At 38.0% G+C, this 24379-nt stretch overlaps 2 protein-coding genes across 3 annotated transcripts; one reads left to right on the plus strand and one right to left on the minus strand.

The window, feature by feature from the left end:
• Window positions 1-7034: 7034 nt before the first annotated feature.
• On the plus strand, window positions 7035-18341 carry LOC132848722 (polyadenylate-binding protein-interacting protein 2B-like). Its single transcript, XM_060874680.1, has 4 exons — window positions 7035-7193; window positions 16375-16535; window positions 17129-17308; window positions 17604-18341. Exons 1-4 carry the CDS (start codon window positions 7187-7189, stop codon window positions 17658-17660), a joined length of 405 nt encoding a protein of 134 aa, XP_060730663.1. The 5' UTR covers window positions 7035-7186; the 3' UTR covers window positions 17661-18341.
• Window positions 18342-19569: 1228 nt separating this feature from the next.
• Window positions 19570-23939, minus strand: nagk (N-acetylglucosamine kinase). 2 transcript variants are annotated; one of them, XM_060874678.1, is made up of 10 exons: window positions 23832-23939; window positions 23107-23191; window positions 22675-22773; window positions 22418-22559; window positions 22210-22320; window positions 21993-22105; window positions 21821-21908; window positions 21606-21703; window positions 21417-21495; window positions 19570-20299 (listed from the first exon to the last, which is right to left on the minus strand). In XM_060874678.1, exons 1-10 carry the CDS (start codon window positions 23858-23860, stop codon window positions 20106-20108), a joined length of 1038 nt encoding a protein of 345 aa, XP_060730661.1. In that variant the 5' UTR covers window positions 23861-23939; the 3' UTR covers window positions 19570-20105. The 2 variants fall into 2 exon arrangements, with proteins under 2 accessions (XP_060730661.1, XP_060730662.1); XM_060874679.1 differs by lacking the exon at window positions 23832-23939 and adding an exon at window positions 23721-23774.
• Window positions 23940-24379: the final 440 nt, after the last annotated feature.

Genomic DNA, 24379 nt, shown 5'->3' on the forward strand with positions numbered 1-24379 from the left:
ATGAATGCAGCATGTTATCAGAAAATACTGGCAGACGATTTCCTATCTACAGCACAAAAGCTGCGCATGGGATGCTTTCGGATGTTCCAACATGACAATGATCCAAAAAACAAGGAAAGGTTGACCCTTCAATGGCTACAGCAGAAAAAGGTGAAGGTTCTGAAGTTATCATCACAGTCTCCTGACCTCAATATCATTAAGCCACTTTGGGGAGATCTCCTTATTACTATTTGCAAGCAGGTCTCAGGCTGCAAAATCAATTTATTGATCTGGAGACCATTATTAATGCCACTGTGCGAAGCCCAGTTAAGGGGACTCATGCAAATCACAGTTAAACAAATCATACTTTTTTTTTAAAACCACATCCAGACTTCACACACACACAGATTATATATATATTTATACGCACGCAGATTAGCGAACATTAAAACCACATGCCTAATATTGTGTAGGTCCCCAGTATGCTGAAAAAACTGAAACAGCTCTGAACCATAAAGACTCCACACCTAGACATAAGCAGCAGATCCTTTAAGTTTTGCAAGTCCTGAATTTGGGCTTTAATAGGCCAAGTCATCACCTTGAACTATTTGTCTTGTTCCCCAAATCATTCCTGAACAATATTTGCAATATGCCAGCTGTCCATCTAAAAGGGACAACTGACATTAAGGAATTGAATTATTATGAAGGGCTGTACTTGGTATGCATCAATGTTTAGGTAGGTGGTACCCAGAGCATCACCCTACCTCTGTCTGATAGCCTTCATTACATAGTGCATCTGAGTAGGTCTGCATGTATGGTTCATTATATTGCATGCACATTTACTGCATGATCATAAAGAGCCGTGCATCTGCTGTCTGCATTTCTCATGTCTGTGAAAGAGCCATAGTCAACAATCAAAGCCATAGTCAACAGCTTAACACAGCGGCCCTCTCCCTTCTGTTTTATCAATCTACATCTATCAGCATGCAGACTTGACCTCTCCCACCTTAGACTCAGACAGGAGGTCAGTGAGTCAACTGATGGGAAGTGCACCATATAGACTTACTGCAAAATTGTTTGTGCTGCTCGAACCAGGAAGTGATTTGTCTCTAAACCCCAAACCTTTCCTGTGTTTTTTGCCACCCTTCCGCTTTCTAATGGCCAACACCCAAGGCAGAGTGAGAGTTGTCTGGGACATGATGTCCACAGTCTCCAAGAAAAAAGTGAAATAATTTGTTATTTCGAGCAGTTAACTCCACACTGACAGTGCTTTTACAGTTGCAGAAACCACAAAATCTTGTTTCTCTGATATCTCTGGGTGTGTATATGTGCATACAAATGTACTGACAGATCAAAGTCTAAATATCTTTTCCACCCTATAGTGTTCCTTCCTGACCAAACTGGCCTGTACATTATGCTGTAATCCTATAAGCATGTGAGTTATTGTATACACATGTGTAGTGTATTTTGTTCTTCCACCCTTGGCTTTCCTGTGACTTACTTCCACCTTTCATGCATGCACTCCCATAGAAACGTGCACGTACACATGCACAACACAGACTCATAATTTTCCCCTTCCCTCAAGCTGTCAAAATGAAATGGCTTGCTGAAGGATCAAATTCAGTTTCACACTGGATCACGCTTGTGTGGCAGGTTTCTTATTCATTTTGGTGGAGTGTATAATTGTGTGGATGGTGAAGTACGGTAAGGTTTTTTGTTGATGTTAAGAATATGGTATGTGAGTGTTAGATTGCGTCCCACACAATAGGAACGACTATAATAAATAGTCCCAATGAGCATGCACCTAGCTCCTCACCAGGCCTTTTCAGAATGAGGCTTTAAAGGAGTGGAAGAACAGGAGAGCAGAGAATATGAAGCTTGCCATTTTACTCTTGTGCAATCTGGGCCCCCTCAGCAGAGACAGAATAAATCAGCACAACACTGCTTTTCCTACCACACTGGGAAACACCAAGAACTCTGGTGCAATTACAGCTGAGGTTTTACAGCAGATTCCAGAAACTTCTGCATCAAATCTCTAAGACTGCTTGTGCGTTACAGCAACAAATTATATTTACATGTGGATCATGTCTGAAGCATTTTTACATTGTGGATGCCCTGGTTTGCCCCTTAAACACACTCAAAGTATCATCAGAAAACATCAGAAAAACTCTCTTGTGGATGCAAATAAGACATCTAAGGATAAACAGTGATTTTCAGTGTGTGGTGTTGTTGAGATCTGGCTGATTTCCGAGAACTTTTACTATGTATGTCCTTTCCATATTGATGAAGGTTTCTCATGATTACAGACTAATTTTTAAGAATACATAGAGAGCTCAGCTAGCTCTGAGGTGTATCAAATGAGGGACAATTATTTAATATAACTTAATAATATGTTTGATTACTTTAAAAGTAATGTCGCTTTCTGTTTTGTACATTTACTCTATGCATTGAATTGCTGTGCTCACACCAAACTATTATATTTGTAGATTTGCTGTATTTAAAGGTGTAGTCTGCTATTTTGCTGGTAGTGGCTAGACCTCTTAAAACTCAAAATCCAAACACAAAAAATAGGTGAATGCTATTACAAGATGAGGAGCTGAATTTGCTCAAAAGATCTCTAGTATCAAGAACCACTGACTATAGTGTTGCATCTGACATTGTTTGTACACTGGCCACAAGATTCAGAAACATGTTGTCTGGAACTGTAGTCTTTTTTTTTTTTTTACACCAGTTTTAAACCAGAAAACAAACATTTTGAACACTGACACTGTGTTGCACACAGTGCAAGCCCCAAAACCTATCCTTTCATTGTAACAGTTGTTGCTTGTGTTCTGTGTTTCTTAACACGGATGGGTCACACAAATGACCCTACAATTATCCAGGTGGTGGTGCAGTGGTTCAGTGAATTAAACAGCTCCAGGGTACCATTACATTTCCAGCAAATGCCCTTATCCAGAGCAACTTACATTATCTTATTTTTCAATACAACTGAGCAATTAAGGGTTAAAGGCCTTGCCCTCAGGGGCACAAGAGTGGCAGCTTGGTGGACCTGCGATCGAACCCACAACCTTCCAATTGTTAGCCCAACACCTTAACCACTAGGCTCTTAACCATCCTGAGCTCAGGTTTGTGTCTTTGTGGAGTTTCATCCCAACTCCCAAAAACATAAGATATAAGAGATAAATTCTCCCTAGGATATTTGATCAGTGAGTGAATCACGCCCAGTGTTCTCATGGCTCCATACACACCATGTCCCTGACCATGGTCACTAAAATTGAGTGAGTGAGTAATTATAAATGTATCAAAAGCATGTTTGTCCTATATTAGGGTTTATTATAGAAAATTACCAAAGTATTTTGTTTTTAATTCTACTTGATATAAAACTTATAATTTTACGTTTTAACCATTCGTTTCGACCCGAACAGAACCCTGGCGATAAAAGTAGGAGAACATTTATTTGCTCTGGAAGAGGGAGAGTGAGAGAAGGTGTTGATGAAGTATAAGACCAATGTGCGCAGTGCGCCACCTGCAGGACACGAAGAGAAACGCGCAATAAACATCATAACATTAGGAGTTGTGTATTTTAGATGTGTGTTATATATCTTTGTACTACGCTAAAATAATCCAAACTAATAAATTAAATCTGGTTTCGTTCCAGAAGCGATTTCATTGTGAATTTATGACAAATTACAATTTAAAAAAATCCCAATTGTTTCCAATAATTGTTCAGGATAAACTAACGGTTGATTCTAATATCCGTTACCATGGCATCGAAAAAGCAAATAGAATACGTCAAGTGAGAAACGGACACGATATAAAATATTTATTAGTTAATATTTAACAAATAATTAATATTGCATAAATATTTTATATTTGTTAAAAATAATTTATTTATTAGTTTTCACTGCTTCCGGTACAGACCGGAAGTCAATTATTTTTTTAGGGGAGACTCGCAGCCTGAGAGGAACTTCAACCCTAGGACCGGAATTAGAATTTAAAATTTTAGTTCCAGGCAACGTCTCCAAACCATGTTAAAAAAAATCAGTTCTGTGTTTGTTAAGTATCTAGTTAGCAAAGCAACACTTGGGCTTTCCAAAAAGCAACTATCTACTGTACACACACCACAAATGTGGCCTATTTGTCCATTTACTTTTGTTTGTTTGTTTGTTTGTTGTTTTAATCTCACATGTAATGTAGACCTCAATACATCTGTGGCCGCCGTCAGTATTTTTCCACAAGTTTTCATTTGTGAATCATTTAGCACATTTATATTTGTAGAAGCCATGACAAAGTAACTGTTTTAACCCAAAAACAATTCCTTTTGTTCCAGAAGTAAACAACTGCAAATGAGTGAATGCATGGTTAAGTGTTTAAGGCTCTAAGACTTAGAGTCTAAGTCATTCTAAATCTTTATTACTCAACTGCTCAGTTATCCTGTTTCAGCTTTAACCCCTGTCTCCATTGCAAGTCACTTTGGATAAAACCATCCGCCAATTGAGCACATGTAAATGTGTGTACATTTACATAAGCTTTTTGAGATAATTGGCACTGGTTTGAAAAATACCTCGAAACATTCAGTCTTCTGCAACAAGAAGCTATTAAAAATTGGCATTTATATGTGAAAATCAAAGCGTTTCTGGTTTTGATTTGTTTATATCGTTAACACTTATCTACAGGTGCATCTCAATAAACTAGAATGTCGTGGAAAAGTTTATTTATTTCAGTAATTCAATTCAAAGAGTGAAACTTGTGTATTATATAAATTCAGTACACACAGACTGAAGTAGTTTGTCTTTGGTACTTTTATTTGTTATTTGATTTGTTTATTTGAATACTTTATAAGTAACATTTTTATAAAAACATTTTTAGTAAATTGTTGGCCTTCTGGAAAGTATGTTCATTTACTGTCTATGGGATCCTTTTGCTTTAATTACTGCCTCAATTCGGCGTGGCATGGAGGTGATCAGTCTGTGGCACTGCTGAAGTGGTATGGAAGCCCAGGATTCTTTGACAGTGGCCTTCAGCTCATCTGCATTTTTTGGTCTCTTGTTCCTCATTTTTCTCTTCATAATACCAGATTCTCTATGGGGTTCAGGCCTGGTGAGTTTGCTGGCAGGTCATGCACACCAACACCAGTCATTTAACCAACTTTTGACAGTGTGGGCAGGTGCCAAACCTTGCTGGAAAATGAAATCAGCATCTTTAAAAAGCTGGTCAGCAGAAAGAAGCATGAAGAGCTCTAAAATTTCTTGATAAGCAGGTGCAGTGACTTTGGTTTTCAAAAAACACAGTGGACCAATGACATTGCACCTCAAATCATCACAGACTGAAAACTGAACACCGGACTTCAAGCAACTTGGGCTATGAGCTTCTCCACCCTTTCTCCAGACTCCAGGACCATGGTTTCCAAATGAAATACAAAACTTGCTCTCGTCTGAAAAGAGGACATAGGACCTTCTTCTCCTTAGCCCAGCTAAGACAGACGTTGTCTGTGGTTCAGGAGTGGCTTAACAAGAGGAAGGTCAACTGTAGCCAAATTCCTTAACGTGTCTATGTGTGGTGGCTCTTGAATGCCTTGAACCCAGCCTCAGTCCATTCCTTGTGAAGTTCACCCAAATTCTTTAATGGATTTTGCTTCACAAGCCTCTCGAGGCTGCGGTTCTCTCGGTTAGTGTGCAACTTTTTTCCACCCTTTTTCCTTCCACTCAACTTTCTGTTAACATGCTTGGATACAGCACTCTGTGAACAACCAGCTTCTTTGGCAATGAATGTTTGTGGCTTAGCCTCCTTGTGAAGGCTGTCAATGATTGTCTTCTGGACAACTGTCAGATCAGCAGTCTTCCCCATGATTGTGTAGCCTAGTGAACCAAATTGAGAGACCATTTTGATGGCTCAGGAAACCTTTGCAGGTGTTTTGATTTAATTATCTGATTTGCATGTCACCATATTCTATTTTTATAATATACGAGTTTCACTATTTGAGTTGCATTACTGAAATAAATGAACTTTTCCACGACATGCTAATTTAATGAGATGCACCTGTATATGTATATGATATATGCTTCCTGCTGCTGACCAACTTTATGGAGATGCACACAGTGCCAAAGCTATCAGTACCTGGTTTAAGGACCATGGGATCCCTGTTCTTAATTGGACAGCAAACCCGCCTGACCGTAACCCCATAGAAAATCTATGGGGTATTGTGAAGAGGAAGATGCGATATGCCAGACCCAACAATGCAGAAGAGCTGAAGGCCACTATCAGAGCAACCTGGGCTCTCATAACACCTGAGCAGTGCCACAGACTGATCGACTCCATGCAACACCGCAATGCTGCAGTAATTCAGGCAAAAGGAGCCCAAACTAAGTATTGAGTGCTGTACATGCTCATACTTTTCATGTTCATACTTTTCAGTTGGCCAAGATTTCTAAAAATTCTTTTTTTGTATTAGTCTTAAGTAATATTCTAGTTTTCTGATATACTGAATTTGGGATTTTCCTTAGTTTTCAGTTATAATCAAATTAAAAGAATATTATATATCAAAATAAAAGAAATAAACATTTGAAATATATCAGCCTGTATGTAATGAATGAATATAATATACAAGTTTCACTTTTTGAATGGAATTAGTGAAATAAATCAACTTTTTGATGATATTCTAATTAGATGACCAGCACCTGTATGTATTTGTTGATCTTTGTGGTATTTCACTGTCAAAGATAAAAATGAAAATGAATAGAAATAAACAGAAAAATCATGTCTTGTCATGAAAAAGCTCACATATGTGGACTAAAAAAATCATTTTATAGATTTATACATATACATATACACAGACATTATTCATGCAATGTTGAGTTTGTTTCTATAATAGACATATTTATATATTTTGAACGTGTTGGAAAAGTCTGTCATGATTACTGAGGTGTCATGAGGTGTAGTGCTGGTGGAAGAAGAGGGGGAACCACTTGAGCTTAAACCTCCTATTCGAGGCGCTAGTAAGCCTGCCTGTGTGTTGCGCATGCGCAGTTTGGAGAAGGAGGGGGCTGCGTGTTTGTTTAAGCACAGACCACATGACCATCGCGTCCCGAATGCTTTTAGTCAACAGCAGTTTGCTACTCAACTACACTGAGAGTGAAGGAATTACCCCTGTGCTCTTTGTGCGGAATTAAGTCTCTTTGGTGGATTTGTACAGACTATAGCGGACGCCATGCCAGGTATATTATTCTAAACCGTTTGCTTGTTAATTTGTTGTGTTGATTTTTTTTGAGTCAGTTTTAATCTTGAGCTGATTGTGTGCTTTGACTCGGACACCAGTAACTGGGTCTTTGGACACGTTTCACGCATTTTTCACACTACAAAAGCGGAGACTAGTGAACACACAGGCGTGCAAACACACACACACGCGCGCGAGCGAGCGCACGTTGTAGCGCGCTTTCACACACACATACATACACACACACACACACACACACACATACACATACAAGTGTTTATTAAACACTAACGCACGATTGTAAGCGTGTAAAGAACGTGTTCGGAGAGACACGATTTCTTGTCGTCTGTTCGTTAAATGTTATTGCGAGCGAAACTCACTGTAATTTTGCTCGGACGGCTCTTCGTGGACGTTTTTAGGCTCCGAGACGTGTTTAGTTCATTTGACTCGACCTTTTGTCGGTTCACCTTTTAGACCAACAAAATGTGCGTCGACTTTTTATTCACGGAGTTCAACGAAAGGCTCGATAATTAGCTCCATAATCCCACTATCAGCCTTAGAGAGAGAGAGAGAGTGTGTTTAATGGTGAACAGTTTTCACATAACGGCAATAACGTCCTTCAGATGTTAAACACTGTAACACAAACATTAGCCTGTTAGCATGCTCTTTGTTTTGGCCAGACATGTTCTCACCAAGCAAAACTACACACCAAACCGCCTACCGTTTATCTGTTTTTGTTTTTAAAAACACCCCTAAATGTGTGTATGTGTTATTTATTTATTTGATGGCAGAATTATCTTTTTGTTCACGCTATTTTAATATCGTGAACGTCTTGTTTTGTTCCCTTCAGTCGGCCTACACGCTCTGTGGTTCGTTAGCATTCACTGCTACATGAGCTTCATTCGTCCATATGTGAACATGTCGACATCCTGTTTCAGAGGCATATCACTAGAAGATGGACAGCAGTTTGGTGCAAATGGCTTCTTGATGACATAATGCTACACTAGCATGTAGTTTAGAAGCAAGTCTGAAGAGTATAATTTATTAGTTTAACTCTATTTTGTTTTGTTTTGCCTTCCTCTGATCCTAGCATCACTGTTTCCAAAGCTAAAACAAACTCGTATGATGTACACCGTGTCTTAAAACTAATCAAAAGGCATTTAAAACATTATTTTTCACAGTATTTCCCAGGTACAGATGCGCACACGTTAGTGAATTAAAGCTTTTTAGCAGGTTTTAGCTCTCAATGGCTCAATGGTGTCTTTGAAACCACGTTTTGTTAGCAGTCTCTAATCTAATATTATATGCCTTGCAAAATGAGAAGGGTTATTTCTGTTCCAGTCATATTAGCATATGCTGTTAGGAATGTTAAAACACATTTTCGGGTCTGTTTACAAATCATAAAAATACTGAACGTTCCTTTAATAGAGTATAAACCCAGATGCATTTCTTCAGCTATGAGAGGAACCTGGACAAAGCAAATCGTTTATATGGTGATAGAACGACTCCTGTCAGCTCCATTCAACTACTATTCGACTGTTTATTGTTTTTATTTTTAATACAATAGACCTTTCAGGTGCGTGTTAGTGTGTTGAACAAAATCATTATTACTTTTTTTTTTTTATCATGCTGATGTTAACTGTGACCGTGTAAACACGCTGAAGGACGAGTTTCATCTTGTTCACATGTTATTGATTTCTTAAAATATTGCAATTTGCTCTTACAAACTTTCGCAATCTGTCTCACAACCCAAATGCCTTGTTCCACGTAGATCTGCCATATAAGAAACCAAAACCAAGCCCACGCGTAGACTTTCTACTGTCCTTTATTCATTTTAGAGACTTATTTCTCTGTGATATTTTCCCCTTTTGATGGTCAAAATAGTTTAAAAAGCATTTTATATTTATCCCATGTGGTATGAAGCCTGTCCCATTGAGAACAGCATATTACAGATATATTTCTACACTTTGACTAAATATATTGCAAGGCATTGCAGAACGTACAGGTGATGGTTTTCTATGAATCATGCCGATGTTACACCCACAGAAACCTTATCTGGAATCTGAGGCTAGTTGTGGTTTGTTGGTCTATGTATATTTTAGGCTTGGGTACTATCAGTATTGTAAGTCTAACTTGTTACCAACAACATATTGTCCTCCATAACACTAATGAAGTCCTAATTAAATGATTAGTTTGTATTGTGTAAGTGATTTGAGGATGTATGCCCAAAGAATTTACTACGTTTCATCAATGAATCAATTGTTTTTCCACCTGAAATCAGTGACTTTAATGATATTAATGTTTTTACTGTGTTATTGTATTGTGTTACGCAAACGCCTTCATTACCCAATCAGCAATGATCTTTATTAGTCAGAGAGAATTGTTTGATGTAAACCCACTGATTATATTTGCAGTATTGAAGAATTCAGTACTACAATATCATTTGGAATTCTCCAACTATTGAGACAATACCATTTAAAATTTTATTAATTGCATCAAACACATGAACTCAACTACATGGCCATTTATATTACTGCTCTTTAGGATTGATTGTGACTTGGTGTCTGGATTGCTCCTAAGTTTTCTAGCACTTTTTAGCCTTTTAGAGCCCAAATCCTTTTTGAATTTCTTATGGCCAGAAAATTAGCTAGGTGGTCGCCTCTTTATTGACTTTTTTTGGTGAATAGGTCCAGACACCCACAGATTCTTGGCAGGAACAAGCTCATTGTTAATGACCAAGAGTTATGCCAGATAGTCTGGTACAACGGACAGATTGACATGAATAACTGTGTCCAGTGCTTCATTGGCAATGCACAAGATCCCCCCCTTAGAGAAAACTCTCCAGACTGTTTTTCTCCCTAGGTTTAATAAGTCTATAATTATAATTGTTTCTAAATGTCAGCCCACGCTTTCCCTGAGGTGTGCGCTATATAATAGCAAGTCACACTGGTAGTCATCAAAAGGTTTTCTTTTTAAGTTATTTATTTATTTTAATTTAATTTGCTTTTGTTCGCTGTCAAATACTGCACTCATGATAAACTGTACATTGTTCAGGCTTTAGTGAGACACAACTTGTAACAAAATGCATTTTTCATTCTTTAAGACATTATTTGCCTATGATGTACATGTTATCTTTGCTGTTTTGTTGGTATAAGCCAGGTGGATCTAATCACACCTACACTTTTAGCACATATTAGCTTAATAACCACCAGTGAGTGTTGGGGCTTTTTGAAGGGGATAAAAAGCTGATAATACCTGCTTTAAGTCTATCTGAAGCCAGGAAATGGCACCGGGAATGCAATTAGCACAGGCTCAAAGTGTCTTCATCCTGAATGTGGAAATGAGGTCGTGTTCACACGTCTGATCTTCTGTAAGATGACAACTAATCTTCAAGCAGTCAGGCTGGCCGTGTACTTCCTGAGGGAGCTGTCTTTAAATCAGGCGATATGACATTCGTAGCATGTGGCTTGAGGACGTTCATTATACTGTATGTTTCATGGTCTACACACTACCAACAAAACAATAGTTGAATTTAAAAAAGACAGAGAGGAAAAAATATATATATAATTGTAAATATTCAATACAGTATTTTAAGCTCAAATCATTTGCTTATTCAGAGTTTGTAAGTTAAACTTTACTAACTCAGAAAACTGTATGGTGACACACTTGATCACAATATTGATATTAAATTGTGATATTGCCCGGCCTTTTTTTTAACAACGACGTTGTTTTGTTGTTAATCCTGGATGGTTGCTGGATTAATGCCAGCTACAATGTTTTATCATCAACAGTAATTACATGGAAACAAATAATAGGCTAATATGAAGTAGGAAATTGATGTTTCCAGAGTAGGTTATTTAAGTGTCACTGCAGAAGGTAGTTCCAGTGTCATTGTTAGTCATGCTGTATGACTGGACAGTTACCTCACTGTTGACTTTTTCAAAATGCAGTTTAATATGCGTTTTTTGTGTAGTATCTTCAGTTTTTTTTTCTTAAACAAAAAACCCCCATGGATAAGTCTGATTAGGAAATATCCTGTTTTCAGTGAGTCAGCTATGTCAACTGATTACTACTAAAATGTTAACAAGAAATGTTATGGAATGTTTGCTTCACTTGGATAAGCAGGTTTGAAATTCTTACTTATTGACAACAAGGAAATGCATGTTTTTAATGTAATTCATTAGAATACATTGTAAAAAAAAAAAGTGGAATAAGCTGTACTAGGAAAAATAGACAATGTAGGAAAATATTTTTTTATCTTCACATTTTTTAATAATGCCATGATGTAAAATTATATAGTCTCTGCCTATATTATACTATACTTATACTATACAATAACTTGAGAGGGATTCCAGTGTTATTCACATAAGTGAAACCAAATATTAATGAGAAGAATATTCTTATAGCTCAAACAAATGAAATATTTCGTATCCATCACCTTTCACATAAGGATATTGTTACACTGCTTATTATACATTCAAGTTGCCCTTCTTTTAAGTGAACAATAATCTGCCTTTGATGCATAAATCCATTCTTTGCTCGGTAGCTGTGATTAATCCCTGTGATGAATTCTGCCCCGATGAGCTGATGAGTCCTGGATTGGCTTTGAGTTTCAGACTTCACATTGATTTTAGATATGCACTGTTGTCTGTTAGCACGATGATTAATTCTTCTGTATATTTAAAGAAGATATGATCCTAGGGCTAAGGCAACACTTGCTTACTTTGGAACGGTTTGTGTTTTGATTGGATGCATGTCAGGTTATGGTGAGGAGAACACTGTAAAAGCTTAGATGGGGATCGTGTAAGTATGAGTGTTTTTGTGTGTTTTTACGTGATGGATAGAAACTGTTCAGATTAGTTTAGAAAAGACAAGTATTAGGCTGTTTGTGAGTGACATTAACTTTTAATTTAAGCCCGTTAACACATTTTGTTGGTGCATGTTGTTTGCCATGGCTCTTAAGAGTGCATGGATCCCGTTGTATAATTTTTATTTTTACTTTCATCTAGCTCTCATAACTAAAGCCACAGAAATGATCCACAAGTAGAATGAATCAAATAAAGCCCTCCTTCAACTCTCACTTACTTCTGTGTCTGATTTTAATAAACTGATTTTGTATTGATCTGAAATGGTGCTGTAAAGTTTGTTCATTAGAAAATATACTTCGCCTGCAGCCATAACAGCAGATAAGCAAAACTGAATTTGCGTATCGTTAGATTCCAGACACACATCTATGTTGTTTCTTTACATCCACAATTGAGTATTTACCCAAGACAGGTTGGGCTGCAGTGGATTTGGCATCCTGTCCATGACGTATTCTTTCCTTGCATCCACTGATCCTGGGATAAGCTTCGAATCCAGCCAGACGCAGATAAAGTGGCTACTGAAGATGAATAAGTGAATGAGTTCCTGCTGTTATTCTCTGCCAATATATTCTACCCTTTCCTTATGCCAAAACAAATATACCATGCTTTTTAAAGAAATCAATTGGCGAAAGATTACAGTTGGTAAAAGAATGTTTCTTTTACTCCTCATTCTACAAGATATGTTTGCATTGAAGCTAGAGCAATATAACCAATGTGTAAGTTATGTGTATATGCACTTCATTAGTGCAGTGTTAACTGCATGTGTTAATCAGCCCAAATATAATCTGGCAAGAGACTAGACTCAGAGCCTCTATAGATGTGGCTGTTTTGATAGAAAAAGTACAAAGGACCGTGCCATCTCCGTGTGATTGAGAGACGCACACTGTGTCAAACTGAGACGTGAACAATTTAACATGGTTTGCTTTAAAAAGCAGCCAAAACAATCCCCAGAATCCATTCCCTGCAAACCATTTAGCTAATCTTTCATGTCTAGCATTACCAAATGAAAAATGCAGTTTCCCCACTGACATGTTATGAAGTCTGCTGAGCTCACAAAACTATCCTGTGTCCCTGACGGTGCAGAGGCTCTTGGAGCATTTTTTAGTGTATTGACAGCTAATTGTTTGTTTGCCAAATGTTCCTTTTCATTTAAATCAATTAAATTTATTTGTATAGTGCTTTTAACAATTTACATTTTTGCAAAGCAGCTTTAAAGAAGTATAGAAAGATATTGGGAAAAAAATGTTTAAAATTATGGTACTATATATCTCTAACATCTATCCCTGAGTAAGCCGGAGGTGATGATGGCAAGGAAAATGCTTTTTATACACACACACACACACACACACACACACACACACACGAGTTAATCTCTTAAGACATTGTCTAACAAAGTAAGGGCCTTTTTACACCTGGTCACTTCATGTGTTTTCTCTGATCCGATAGCTTAATCTGATTTGTTAAAACTGTTCCATTTACATTAGGCCACATAAATGCGTCTTGGCGAATCGGATATCAATCCGATCTTTATACTCCCTCCCAAAATGCAAATATATTTTACCTTATTTCCAGGGTAATTGAAATGGACCACACTTTGGTGTATGCGGTTTTCAGAATGCACTCACTAGCCTCTTTTAAAGGAAAATCTGTACGCTGATTTATGCAGTCATGCAATCACAGGACAGCAGTGCAATACATATACATATAATTATGCAGCTGCAGGTCATTTAGTGTTCTATTGTATTCAAATCTTCATATTAAAATAGAGAAACATGCCTTCGACAATGGCCTGGTAGATGGTGCCAGATGGGCTGGTTGAAGTATTTCAGAAACTGTTAATTCCTGATACAGAATGGTGCAAAAAACCAACACGCATCTAGTGAGCTGCTGAAATGCTTTGCTAATAAGAACGGTTTAGTGGAAGCCCCACTTTAATTTCTCTAACCGCACACGTGTAATTAATTTTATTTGAGCAAGAGCATGTGGCTGCCTACAGTACACTACAACCCACTGAAGTATTAGATTTTAATTATGCATATTATAATGGTTTCTGTTGTCAGTGAGTGTAACTTGTGCCGTGCTTTTTCCTTGCGCATGCATGTGCTCCGTCCTGTTAACTGATGAATCTCAGGCAAATATGGCTCAGAGGAAGTTGTAGATGTCGTTTCTGTGCCGTGTGTCCACCACACTAGCAGGTCACAGTGACCTGGGTCTTCAAGCAGGGCAAGAATCTAGCAAACACCAGTGTTTTTTACTGATATAAACCCAGTATGAATGATGTATCTTGGGTCACTCAGTAAAATCCAGGTGGTTATGTAGGATTTTTGACTACATAGCCTAACTTGCTTTGACTTAATTGTGCGTTGAAGAATCCTGTATGTCCTGCTTTGTGCTTATCTGTGTGTGCAGTCTGTTCTGGTTTATTTAATCTGTCTGCTAATGCAACAAGCAGTACTTAGGACTCATGAGCAGGAGGTGTGTGTGTGTGTGCGGACTACACAATTTTGACCCTCGTTTTGACTAAATTTGGCAACTAACTGCCAGGCTCTGCACTCGTGTATCTGCTGAGCTTTTTTTTTTTTTTTGGTGTTTCTCAGTCTGAATTGTTACGGAGGTGCCCTCATTCATACCATCAGAATAATGAATTCAGCATGTCCTCCATCTATATTATATGGCCAAATGTAACTGGGCACCTAAAAGGATCACCCATATCTTTCCCAAAATGTTGCCCCAAAACTGAAAGTGCACAGTTGTCTTTCATATCTTATAAACCTATTCCAGCATCACAAAGCAAACTGTGTGTACATGGATCTCACTTTGTGCACAGGAGCAAATATTAATGTAGAGGTACTAACCTATTTTTAATTTAGTCTTAGTCTTGTGCCAAATGTCCTTGTTAGTTTAGTCGTATTCTTGTTTAGTTTTAGTCATATTTAGTCATTCACGTCTCTTTTTTTGTTAGTCAAGTTTTAGTCGACTAAGTCTTTTAATTTTAGTCTAGTTTTAGTCAAAAAATTGTAGTCTTTTTTAAAATAACATTATTACTGATAAACATTTCAGTAAAAAAAGTGTTTCACATATGTTTCACTCGAACTTGACTGCACATCACATTTTTTACTTTATTGATACTGCTTTTAATCGTAATGCAAAGACCGGTCATCGGGACATAAGCTGTCATGTACAATCAAAGAGCCTGCGCAGCGACAGGAAATATAATTTAACAAAAAAGCCTGCCTAGACCAGGGGTGGACTTGCGCTCAGGATTTTTTTTTTTTTTTGAGCGGCGTGTGGACGAATTCTTTCTACGCACACACTAAACAGCGCGAAGCCGTGAACTCGTTCTGAATATTTTAAAGGCTTAACAGCTGATGAAAAAGGAGAGACAATTGTAGACAAAAATGAAGAGACATTTTATCTTAGTTTTTATTTTATACAAAACTTTTTTCGTCTCGTCTTTTTTCGTCAACAATAATGCATGTTAATTTAGTCTTAGTCAGCGTTTTTGGACAGTGGTGCAGTCTTGTCATCGTCTCGTCTTAGTCATGAAAAAAAGGTTGTTGACGAACATATTTCGTCTCGTCTCGTCTGACGAAATTAACACTATGTAGAAGAATTCTGGTTTCCTTCACAGAGCCCTGACTTTAACACCACTGAACACCTTCAGGATGAACTAACCGCACCCCAGACCTCCTCAGCCAAGATCAGCACTTTACTTCAGTAATGCTCTTCTAGCTCAATGAGCTCAAATCCCCACAGCCATACTCTGAAATCTGTGAAGGTTAGACCCAGAAAGAGGGCTAAATCTGAAATGGGATGTTCAATTAGCACAAAGGGGTTTGAGGGATTTTGGCCATATAGTATGTGTGTGATTAAAGTGAAGGTTAAATTTAAACACAGTAATAACGCTTTAATAAGAAGTTATTGAGCATGACATACCTACATGATTTTGAGGAATACCAACATAAAATCAAACATGACACGATCCTGGAGTCACAGAATATAAAAATAGCCGTGCTCTTTACACTATGCCTCCAGTCCTTGCAGAACAATCTTTACAGCCTGTGTTTCCCCAGCCAATGACTACCAGCTTTTGTAGATTTGTTAGAGAGCTGTATTTTTGGATCTTGTTCATATCTGTGAATATGGAACATTTAGTGTTTGTGTGCCTCATCTGATATTTATTACTGTTGTTTTGGACATTTTAACTGCACGACAATGCTTTGTTCAAATCCTAGGCACTACATGGCTGCAGCAAAGTCTTTTTTTTTTTATTTCTCTTTCCATTTTAATATTAGACGCCTTTTGTCTTTTTCACAGAGCCAACAGATCTTAACGGGCCCGATCTAGCAAAGACACTGGGAGGTGGCGCTCCAGGGAAAGATGGAAAAGAAGCCGTAACCAATGGACATACAGAGGGAGAGGTTAACCCATTTGCAGAGTACATGTGGATGGAGAACGAGGAGGAATATAACCGCCAGGTCTCTACAAACACACACACACACACACACACACACACACAGAAGCCCCATTGTCTGGTAGTCTGTGTTCTAATGGTAGATGTGTGATTGTTGCAGGGCTGATTTTTGCTCTAGTTCTCCTCCTTTCTGTCTTCAGCACATATTGGTTTACTTGACCAACTCTGTGCTCCATGTGTTGACAAGTAGTGGCCTGTCTCTAATATCCTATCCCTCATATGCTCATTTTTAAAAACAAACACACCCATGTGAGTGTAGAGGGTGGAGGTTTTGCCGCCAGTCCTTTTGTGAATCAGTAACGCTCTCTTGCTCTCTCTTCTTTCTTTCTTTCTTTCTTTCTTTCCCTCTTTTTTCTTTTCTCTCTTTTTCTTTTCTCTCTTTTTCTTTCTTTTTCTTTCTCTCTCTTTCTTTCTTCCTCTTTCTCTCTCTTTCTTTCTTTCTTTCTCTCTCTCTCTCTCCCTCTCTTTTTCTTTCTTTATTTTTCTTTCTCTTTCTTTCTTTCTTTCTTTCTTTCTTTCTTTCTTTCTTTCTTTCTTTATTTATTTTTCTTTCTTTCTTTCTTTCTTTCTTTCTTTCTTTCTTTCTTTCTCTCTCAGGTAGAGGAAGAGCTATTGGAACAAGAGTTTCTGGAGCGCTGCTTCCAGGAGATGTTGGATGAGGAGGATCAGGATTGGTTTATTCCAGCAAGAGACCTTCCTCCAGGAATGGGACAGATTCAGCAGCAGTTTAACGGCCTGTCAGTCAGCGACAGCAACAGCAACACAGAGGAGATTGTGGTAAGACAAGCCTGTTTTCGCCTTTTGCTCTTTGTGTCAGCATGTTCTACTGCACAAATGCTTAGCTTGACTTGAAATTCTTGTTAGTTGAGCCAGTTGGCAGAAGACTTTCAGTGTGTGTGTGTAATATATATATATATATATATATATATATATATATATATATATATATATATATATATATATATATATATATATATGATCATGAAGCCCATATTTACTATTAATGAACAGTAATTCCTATGTAAATCTCACTGGGAAATAACATGCTGTAATCTGACTTCTCTTTTCTCAGCGCAAGAGCAGCTTAAACCCTGAAGCCAAGGAGTTCGTCCCAGGAGTGAAATACTAGGGATCATCCTCACCCTCTGGAGTGGAGTCCTCTCACACGCACATAGAGACTTTTTTTGGCTGGAATTGCCCCAGCCATGTACACGCTCTCATAAATAAGTACACACACAGCTGTGAGGGGCTGGAGGAGGAGGGTGAGGGTTTTTTGAGGGGGGGTGGAGGGAGGAGGGTTTATCTATAAGCTTTTTATTTTTCCATTTGTTACATGTAAACCAAGGGAAGGGAGCATAGACGCAGCCTCTAGGAGGAGCCATGGCAACCTCACCTTGCACTCGAAAACAGAGCCGTTTTATTTCTTTCTATCGATAAGCCAAGAAGACAGATCACCCCAGCTCTCACGTAGATGACCGTGCCTGACTATATATATTTACTTTCTCCTTGCCTGATTTGTTTGTCTCTTTTGTTTTCTTTTTTGTTGTCTTTGAAAAATAAGGGAGGTTTATGTCTGGCTGGGATAGTCATGCCTCATAACTGTGGGTTCGGAGGAACAGCTTGGGGTGTGACTGGATGTTAAATGGTTCACTTCATCATGGGCCAGTTTGAGTAGAATGGCAAGAAAAATCTGTGGAGGTTTTCACATGAAAACATTATTTGATTTTGAGTAGAAATTCTTACATGCAAGAATGCAATTATTTGAAACAAAAAGAAGAAAAAAATTAAATAAAATTTAAAAATGTTGGTATTTTGCAGAGTTTCTCATGATTTTTTTTTTTTAAATCAGCTCAGACGTTTTCTGATATGTTTGTAGAATTCTGTCATTTACTGAAGTCATTGCCTTATGTTCTCCCTAACAAGTTATTTTACTGAGCAATTCCGAAACATGTTGAGCATTTAAGATTTAGGTGACTGTTTAAAATGCATAATGTATTGTATTGAATATGAGAATCTTTCAGTGAGCTGGAGTTTTCAGATTTTCTGTTTGCTTTAATTTGTTGCTGTGGCACCTGTGAAACCTGACTGGGCTTTCAATACCTCCAGGGTCATCAGAGCCTAGCAGTGGGCTGGAGTCTTTCAGCTGGACACTAGCACTGCACAGTATGGTCATTAGAGAGCATGAGCATATGGTTATGTAAAGAATCGAGATATAAAAACAGCAGGGTACAGTTTGGGTACACAAGATAATTTAGTGTATTTATTCTACACTGTACACTCAGACACTTGCTCGTTTCCATTTTCCAGTCAAAATCTGTGTAGCATACGTGCAATGCAAAAAAGCTGCTTCAAGTTACAAGGTTCAGTTCATGTTTGAATCAAACATCAGCAAAACAGTGTCTACATAGAATGGTACAAAGACAACAAGAAAGTGAGCAGCTGTTTTGTGGCAGAAATTTCTTGTTGATTAGAGAAATCGGGAGAATGGTCAGACAAGTTTGAACTGACAGGAAGGATACATTAACTCTGTATATCATACAGAAAATATAACTACACTTTAGAATTATGGTGAGCTGAAAAGCATCTCGGAATGTACAACAAACAAACCTTGAGATACACCGGATACAACGGCAGAAGACTACATTAGGCTTTATTCCGATCAGGAATCTTAAGGCTATGGACCATGCAATGTTTTTTTCCCCCTCAAATCTTCAATCATCAAGTTGTTGTCTTATCGCATAAGAACTGACAGGTGAAAGCTCTAGGAGAGATCGTAGCTAACATAACCAGTGCTGTAGCCAGACTTTGGGATAACACTGCTATTTCCCTGTGACTTTACTGAGGTGTCAGTTTTCTTCATCTACAAAAAAATGTGCTCCTTGCTGCAGGCGGCTTTAGGTCACTGTCAAAGCTTTAAAAGAGTCATAACATTTCCATTCTGCCATGTGCATGTTTTTTTTCTAAGTATTCTAAAATATTCGGCATATTTTTACTGCGAAAGGTGATTAGAAAATACATCAAATTAATTCAAGATAGACTTTGATGCTTTAGCATTTTGGACAAGAGCATCCCATTTTCTTTTTATTCATGATGTTTAAAACAAACATTTTTATTCAGGTCTTAGGTCACTTACACATGATCTTGCCATTTTTAGTTTTATGACAAGTCATATGACATGGATACTGTATAAAAAAAAAAAATCAAAATTAATTACAATAAAAATACATTATTTCACAATTAGTGCACAATAGGACAGCTTCATTTGAGTAGAGCATTTATTATATATATTTTTTAAATGATCAAAGTGGTGTAGAATTAATTAAAGGAGTATTTTTTCATTTAATGAATTAATTCCAATATAAAGAATAATAAGCTCCAGCACTCCCAGTACCTGCACCTACTCCCTTTCACTGGGTTACTGACCATATTGCTGCTGAAGTGCCACTGTAAACTTTATGATTTATACAGAGGTGTACAGCTCACTTGAAATATTATTTCACAATTGCCAGTGGAAGCTGAAGGATCTAAGACAGGGAGCAGTGTTTCCAGCTTGATTGGTCCTCATTAGTGTTGCTTACTGCTCAGTGAACGAGTGGCTGAAGAACACACTGGCACTGGTGGCGTAGTCCAGACGCAAAGTGGCACCTGCATCTTGAGCTCCCAGCTTGGCACCGCCTATAGCGGACGACTGGCGTAGGGTGAGAAGGCTATACTTCTGAAAATGGCTGTAACCAGTCTTTTTGGCCTGGGAGAGGACCTGAGTGAAACCTGCAAGAAAATCACAGAATCACTAGAGTGTATTTTGTTTAGCTGAGTGTAGTTTTCACAGATGATGCATTAGCCAATTAAAAAAGGTCACAGGGTGCAATACAAATGTCTAAAAATACAGCAGGTAGACCACACGCATAACCTTTAATATTGAAGAAAACAGTAGTTAAACATTATCCACAGGAATAAAGGAACATATTCATGATGAAGAATCAATCTCTAACCAACTATAATTTTTGTCACTGAAATTCATATCTATAATGCAATGCAATAAACCAACATTCCATATAAACAGTGTTGTAAATTGTATTAAAATATTTTATAATTTTATCCTTTGCATTACCAGGCATGCTGGTTTGAGTATTTTGGAAATTGCTGAGCACACAGGCTTCAAGTTTAAAAGAGACTAGTTTAAGCTAGCAGGAACAGTAACTCAAATAAGCAACTCTTTTCAACTTTGGTGATCAGAAAAGCATCTCAGACCACAAACATTAAGGCAAACAGGCTACAACCGCAGAAAACTACATCAGGTTTCACTCAAGAACAGGAATCTGAGGCTATTGTGTGTACAGGCTCACTGAAACGGGAGAACAGAATGTTTTATGTACATTTGAATATCAATTGGACTACATGAAACAGTAAAAACTGCTGTGTACAGGGGTTCAGAAATAATAATTATTAGACATCATACAAAAAGACACCTAAAGTGGGAAGTGGAATGAAGGCTAACAGCAAGTTGTTTCAATGAAAACTTGTAATTAGTTATTCTTTTGTTTTTTGTTGGTATTCTTTGTTAACTTGTTACGAAAATCTTAAGTAAGATATAAAAAATATATATTATAGATTGTTATAGTTATCACACCACAAAGAAACCAAATATAGAGCCAAGCTGCCTCTGATAGGTTCTTATACAAAACACTGCATCCTCATTTGCTCAGCTGTATACTGTCTCAGCTGTAAATCACTTTGAATAAAAGTGTCAACCAAATGAGAGCTACACAAAGCTATTTAAATGGCATTAAAATATGTTTTTTCTGTCTTGTATCATAGACAAGTATTTACAATCACAAAAAAACGAAGGTGGCTAATATTGTGATCTGTTTTAAACCAAACTCACCATCCTTCATCAGCTCCCAGCTTAACCATACAGATCCAACACACAGAATAGGCAAGCCAAGTTCACCCAAGAACAGTTTCTGGACAAATAATAGGACAAATGGAAAGTAAACAGACCGAATGTGAAGTGCGTGTTATATTTATGTATAGTAATGTTCATTCATTCATTGAAAAAAGCAGTGTGTCAAACCTGGTGAACGTTGGGCAACACTGCTACAATGTGCTGTGCTAGGACTTTACCAGCCTGGGTAAACACATATCGACAGAAAGCATCACCTCCATTGGCACCTAAAACACAAATATTTGTAGCATGAATACAGACAGCAGCCCATGCTCTGTAACAGAAGCTTAAAGGAGAATGATTGAGGCAATCAGCCAAATTCCTTCCTTAATTCTTCACAGTACCTTCAGCCAGTTTTCTGCAGAAACCAGCAAAATATGATTTCTGGAAGTTCCTGTACAGGTGAGGGAGCATGCCCATTAGATCTGACACCTACAGGTGGATACAAAGGAATCAATCATAAAACAAAAATAACTATTTGAGGAACTTCACTGAACAAGGACAGTGACAGCTAACCTCGAAGTAGTCCTCCATGGCTTTTTTAACATAAGTGATATCGTGTGGAGGTGTGACAAGGTTATCTTTGGCATCAAATACTGCTTTTACAGCAAGGTGAGAGATCCAAAATGCTAAAGAGAATGGGAATTAGAGATTTACAGTAAGCATACACTTATTAAGCATGGTAACGATTGTGTATATAAACAACTTAAAGTGTATAAGTACTGGTGGTTACCTGAGCCTTCATCCCCCATCATGTGACCCCATCCTCCACAGCCCACCTGACTGCCATCAGGGTTCACCAGCTTACAGTTTGAACCAGTTCCTGATATCAGTACTATACCACCTGCAAGTAAAAAGAGTCTACAATTAAATATAAGCTGATTTAACAAATTATTTAATATATACAGACATCATTATTGCTGTCATGCAAGATATAGTACCATGGTCACTTGCTGTTGCCATAGCACCAATGGCATCTGTGGTTATATAATAACTCTGGCTTAGTTTAGGAAATTTTTCCTTCATCTCATCAATCAGTTTCTGAATGGCATGTTTCTGCTCTCCACCACTCAGCGACATGCCCTATATACAAACACACATTATTTTGGTCATAACCATTTAACACTATAAAGATTCTGCTCATTGGTTTGTTTTACTGTAGGTGCATGCTGAACATCATATAGAAATACAGACTCACCAGAGAATAAATGGGTGTGTCAGGATCCAGCCCTGCACTGATCTTTGCCTTCTGGACCATATCGTTAATGCCCTCGATACACTTATCAACACCAACCAACTAAGGAACAGAGATAACTTGTTTGAAAAACACACTCTTAATAGCACACTAAACTGGGTGTCAGATTTTCAGCTTTTTGTGTTCATTTTACAGAAAAGCATAAACATGATCTGAGTGTATCACATTCCACAGTGATGTAGGGGTTTTAAACCACTTTAAACCCTTATGGTCACTTTATTGAACACATTGCTTTGCTGAGAACTAACATCTGCTCATCTAGCAGCACTAATGATTAGTACACACTTTCCTCACCCGGTGATTAGTACACGCTTTCCTCACCCGGTGATTAGTACACGCTTTCCTCACCCGGTGATTAGTACACGCTTTCCTTACCCAGTGATTAGTACAAGGTCCATCTGTCTCAGCGATGATCTCCCCTGCAGCAGAGAGCAGCACTGCTTTAGAGTGAGTTCCGCCCCTGAAAAGTAAAAGCCAATTAAAAATTAATAAATAGATAGATAGCTAGATAAATAGACAGACAGACAGACAGTCAGATAAAGACAGACAGACAGACAGACAGACAGATAAAGACAGACAGACAGACAGACAGACAGATAAAGACAGACAGACAGACAGACAGACAGACAGATAAAGACAGACAGACAGACAGACAGACAGATAAAGACAGACAGACAGACAGATAAAGACAGACAGACAGACAGACAGACAGACAGACAGACAGACAGACAGATAAAGACAGACAGACAGACAGACAGACAGACAGACAGACAGACAGATAAAGACAGACAGACAGACAGATAAAGACAGACAGACAGACAGACAGATAAAGACAGACAGACAGACAGACGGACAGACAGACAGACAGATAAAGACAGACAGACAGACAGACAGATAAAGACAGACAGACAGACAGATAGATAGATAATTATCCAGCAGTGTTAAAGGATTCGACGTAAACAAATACAAACTGAAAGGATTAACCTTACCAAACACATTACACATGAACGCACACTATGCCATAAATGTATAGTGTCATTTGCCTTAAACGAAATTAAAGCTGCATTAATAGTTTGTGTTGTTTTAAATCAGAACCTCACCCTTCTACACCTCCAAACACAGCACTCATTTCTACCGCTTCCTGTTTCCTCCTCGTGACAAGCAGATGACGTCTTAACCAATTCTCTTTTCCACCAATCAGAGTATAGCTCGAGCCCTGCCGTAAACGTAGACTTTATCACGCTGTTATCTTGTTATTATAGCTCACATCATATCTCATTTCTGTGCAGTGATGTAGATAATTGTTCCACCCATGCATGCTCTTTTCTGTATTTTTCTCGCCAGGCAGATTATCTATTATCGGCACATATACACCACAACACATTATACACCACAACACACATACACCACAGCACATATACACCACAGCACATATACACCACAACACATTATACACCACAACACACATACACCACAGCACATATACACCACAACACATTATACACCACAACACACATACACCACAGCACATATACACCACAACACATATACACCACAACACATACACCACAACACACATACACCACAGCACATATACACCACAACACATATACACCACAACACATATACACCACAACACATATACACC

This window comes from Tachysurus vachellii, chromosome 7, assembly GCF_030014155.1.
Source record: "Tachysurus vachellii isolate PV-2020 chromosome 7, HZAU_Pvac_v1, whole genome shotgun sequence".
Taxonomy (NCBI): domain Eukaryota; kingdom Metazoa; phylum Chordata; class Actinopteri; order Siluriformes; family Bagridae; genus Tachysurus; species Tachysurus vachellii.

Excerpts from the sequence above, each read along its gene's own strand:
- LOC132848722 (XM_060874680.1), top strand. Across the intron at positions 16,536-17,128 it reads AGGAGGAATATAACCGCCAG|GTAGAGGAAGAGCTATTGGA; the intron begins GTCTCTACAAAC and ends TTTCTCTCTCAG. Across the intron at positions 17,309-17,603 it reads GCAACACAGAGGAGATTGTG|CGCAAGAGCAGCTTAAACCC; the intron begins GTAAGACAAGCC and ends CTCTTTTCTCAG.
- nagk (XM_060874678.1), bottom strand. The coding sequence starts at position 23,860 with ATGAGTGCTGTGTTTGGAGGTGTAGAAGG. Across the intron at positions 23,192-23,831 it reads GTGTTTGGAGGTGTAGAAGG|GGGCGGAACTCACTCTAAAG; the intron begins GTGAGGTTCTGA and ends TTTACTTTTCAG. Across the intron at positions 20,300-21,416 it reads CTGGGAGCTGATGAAGGATG|GTTTCACTCAGGTCCTCTCC; the intron begins GTGAGTTTGGTT and ends ATTTTCTTGCAG.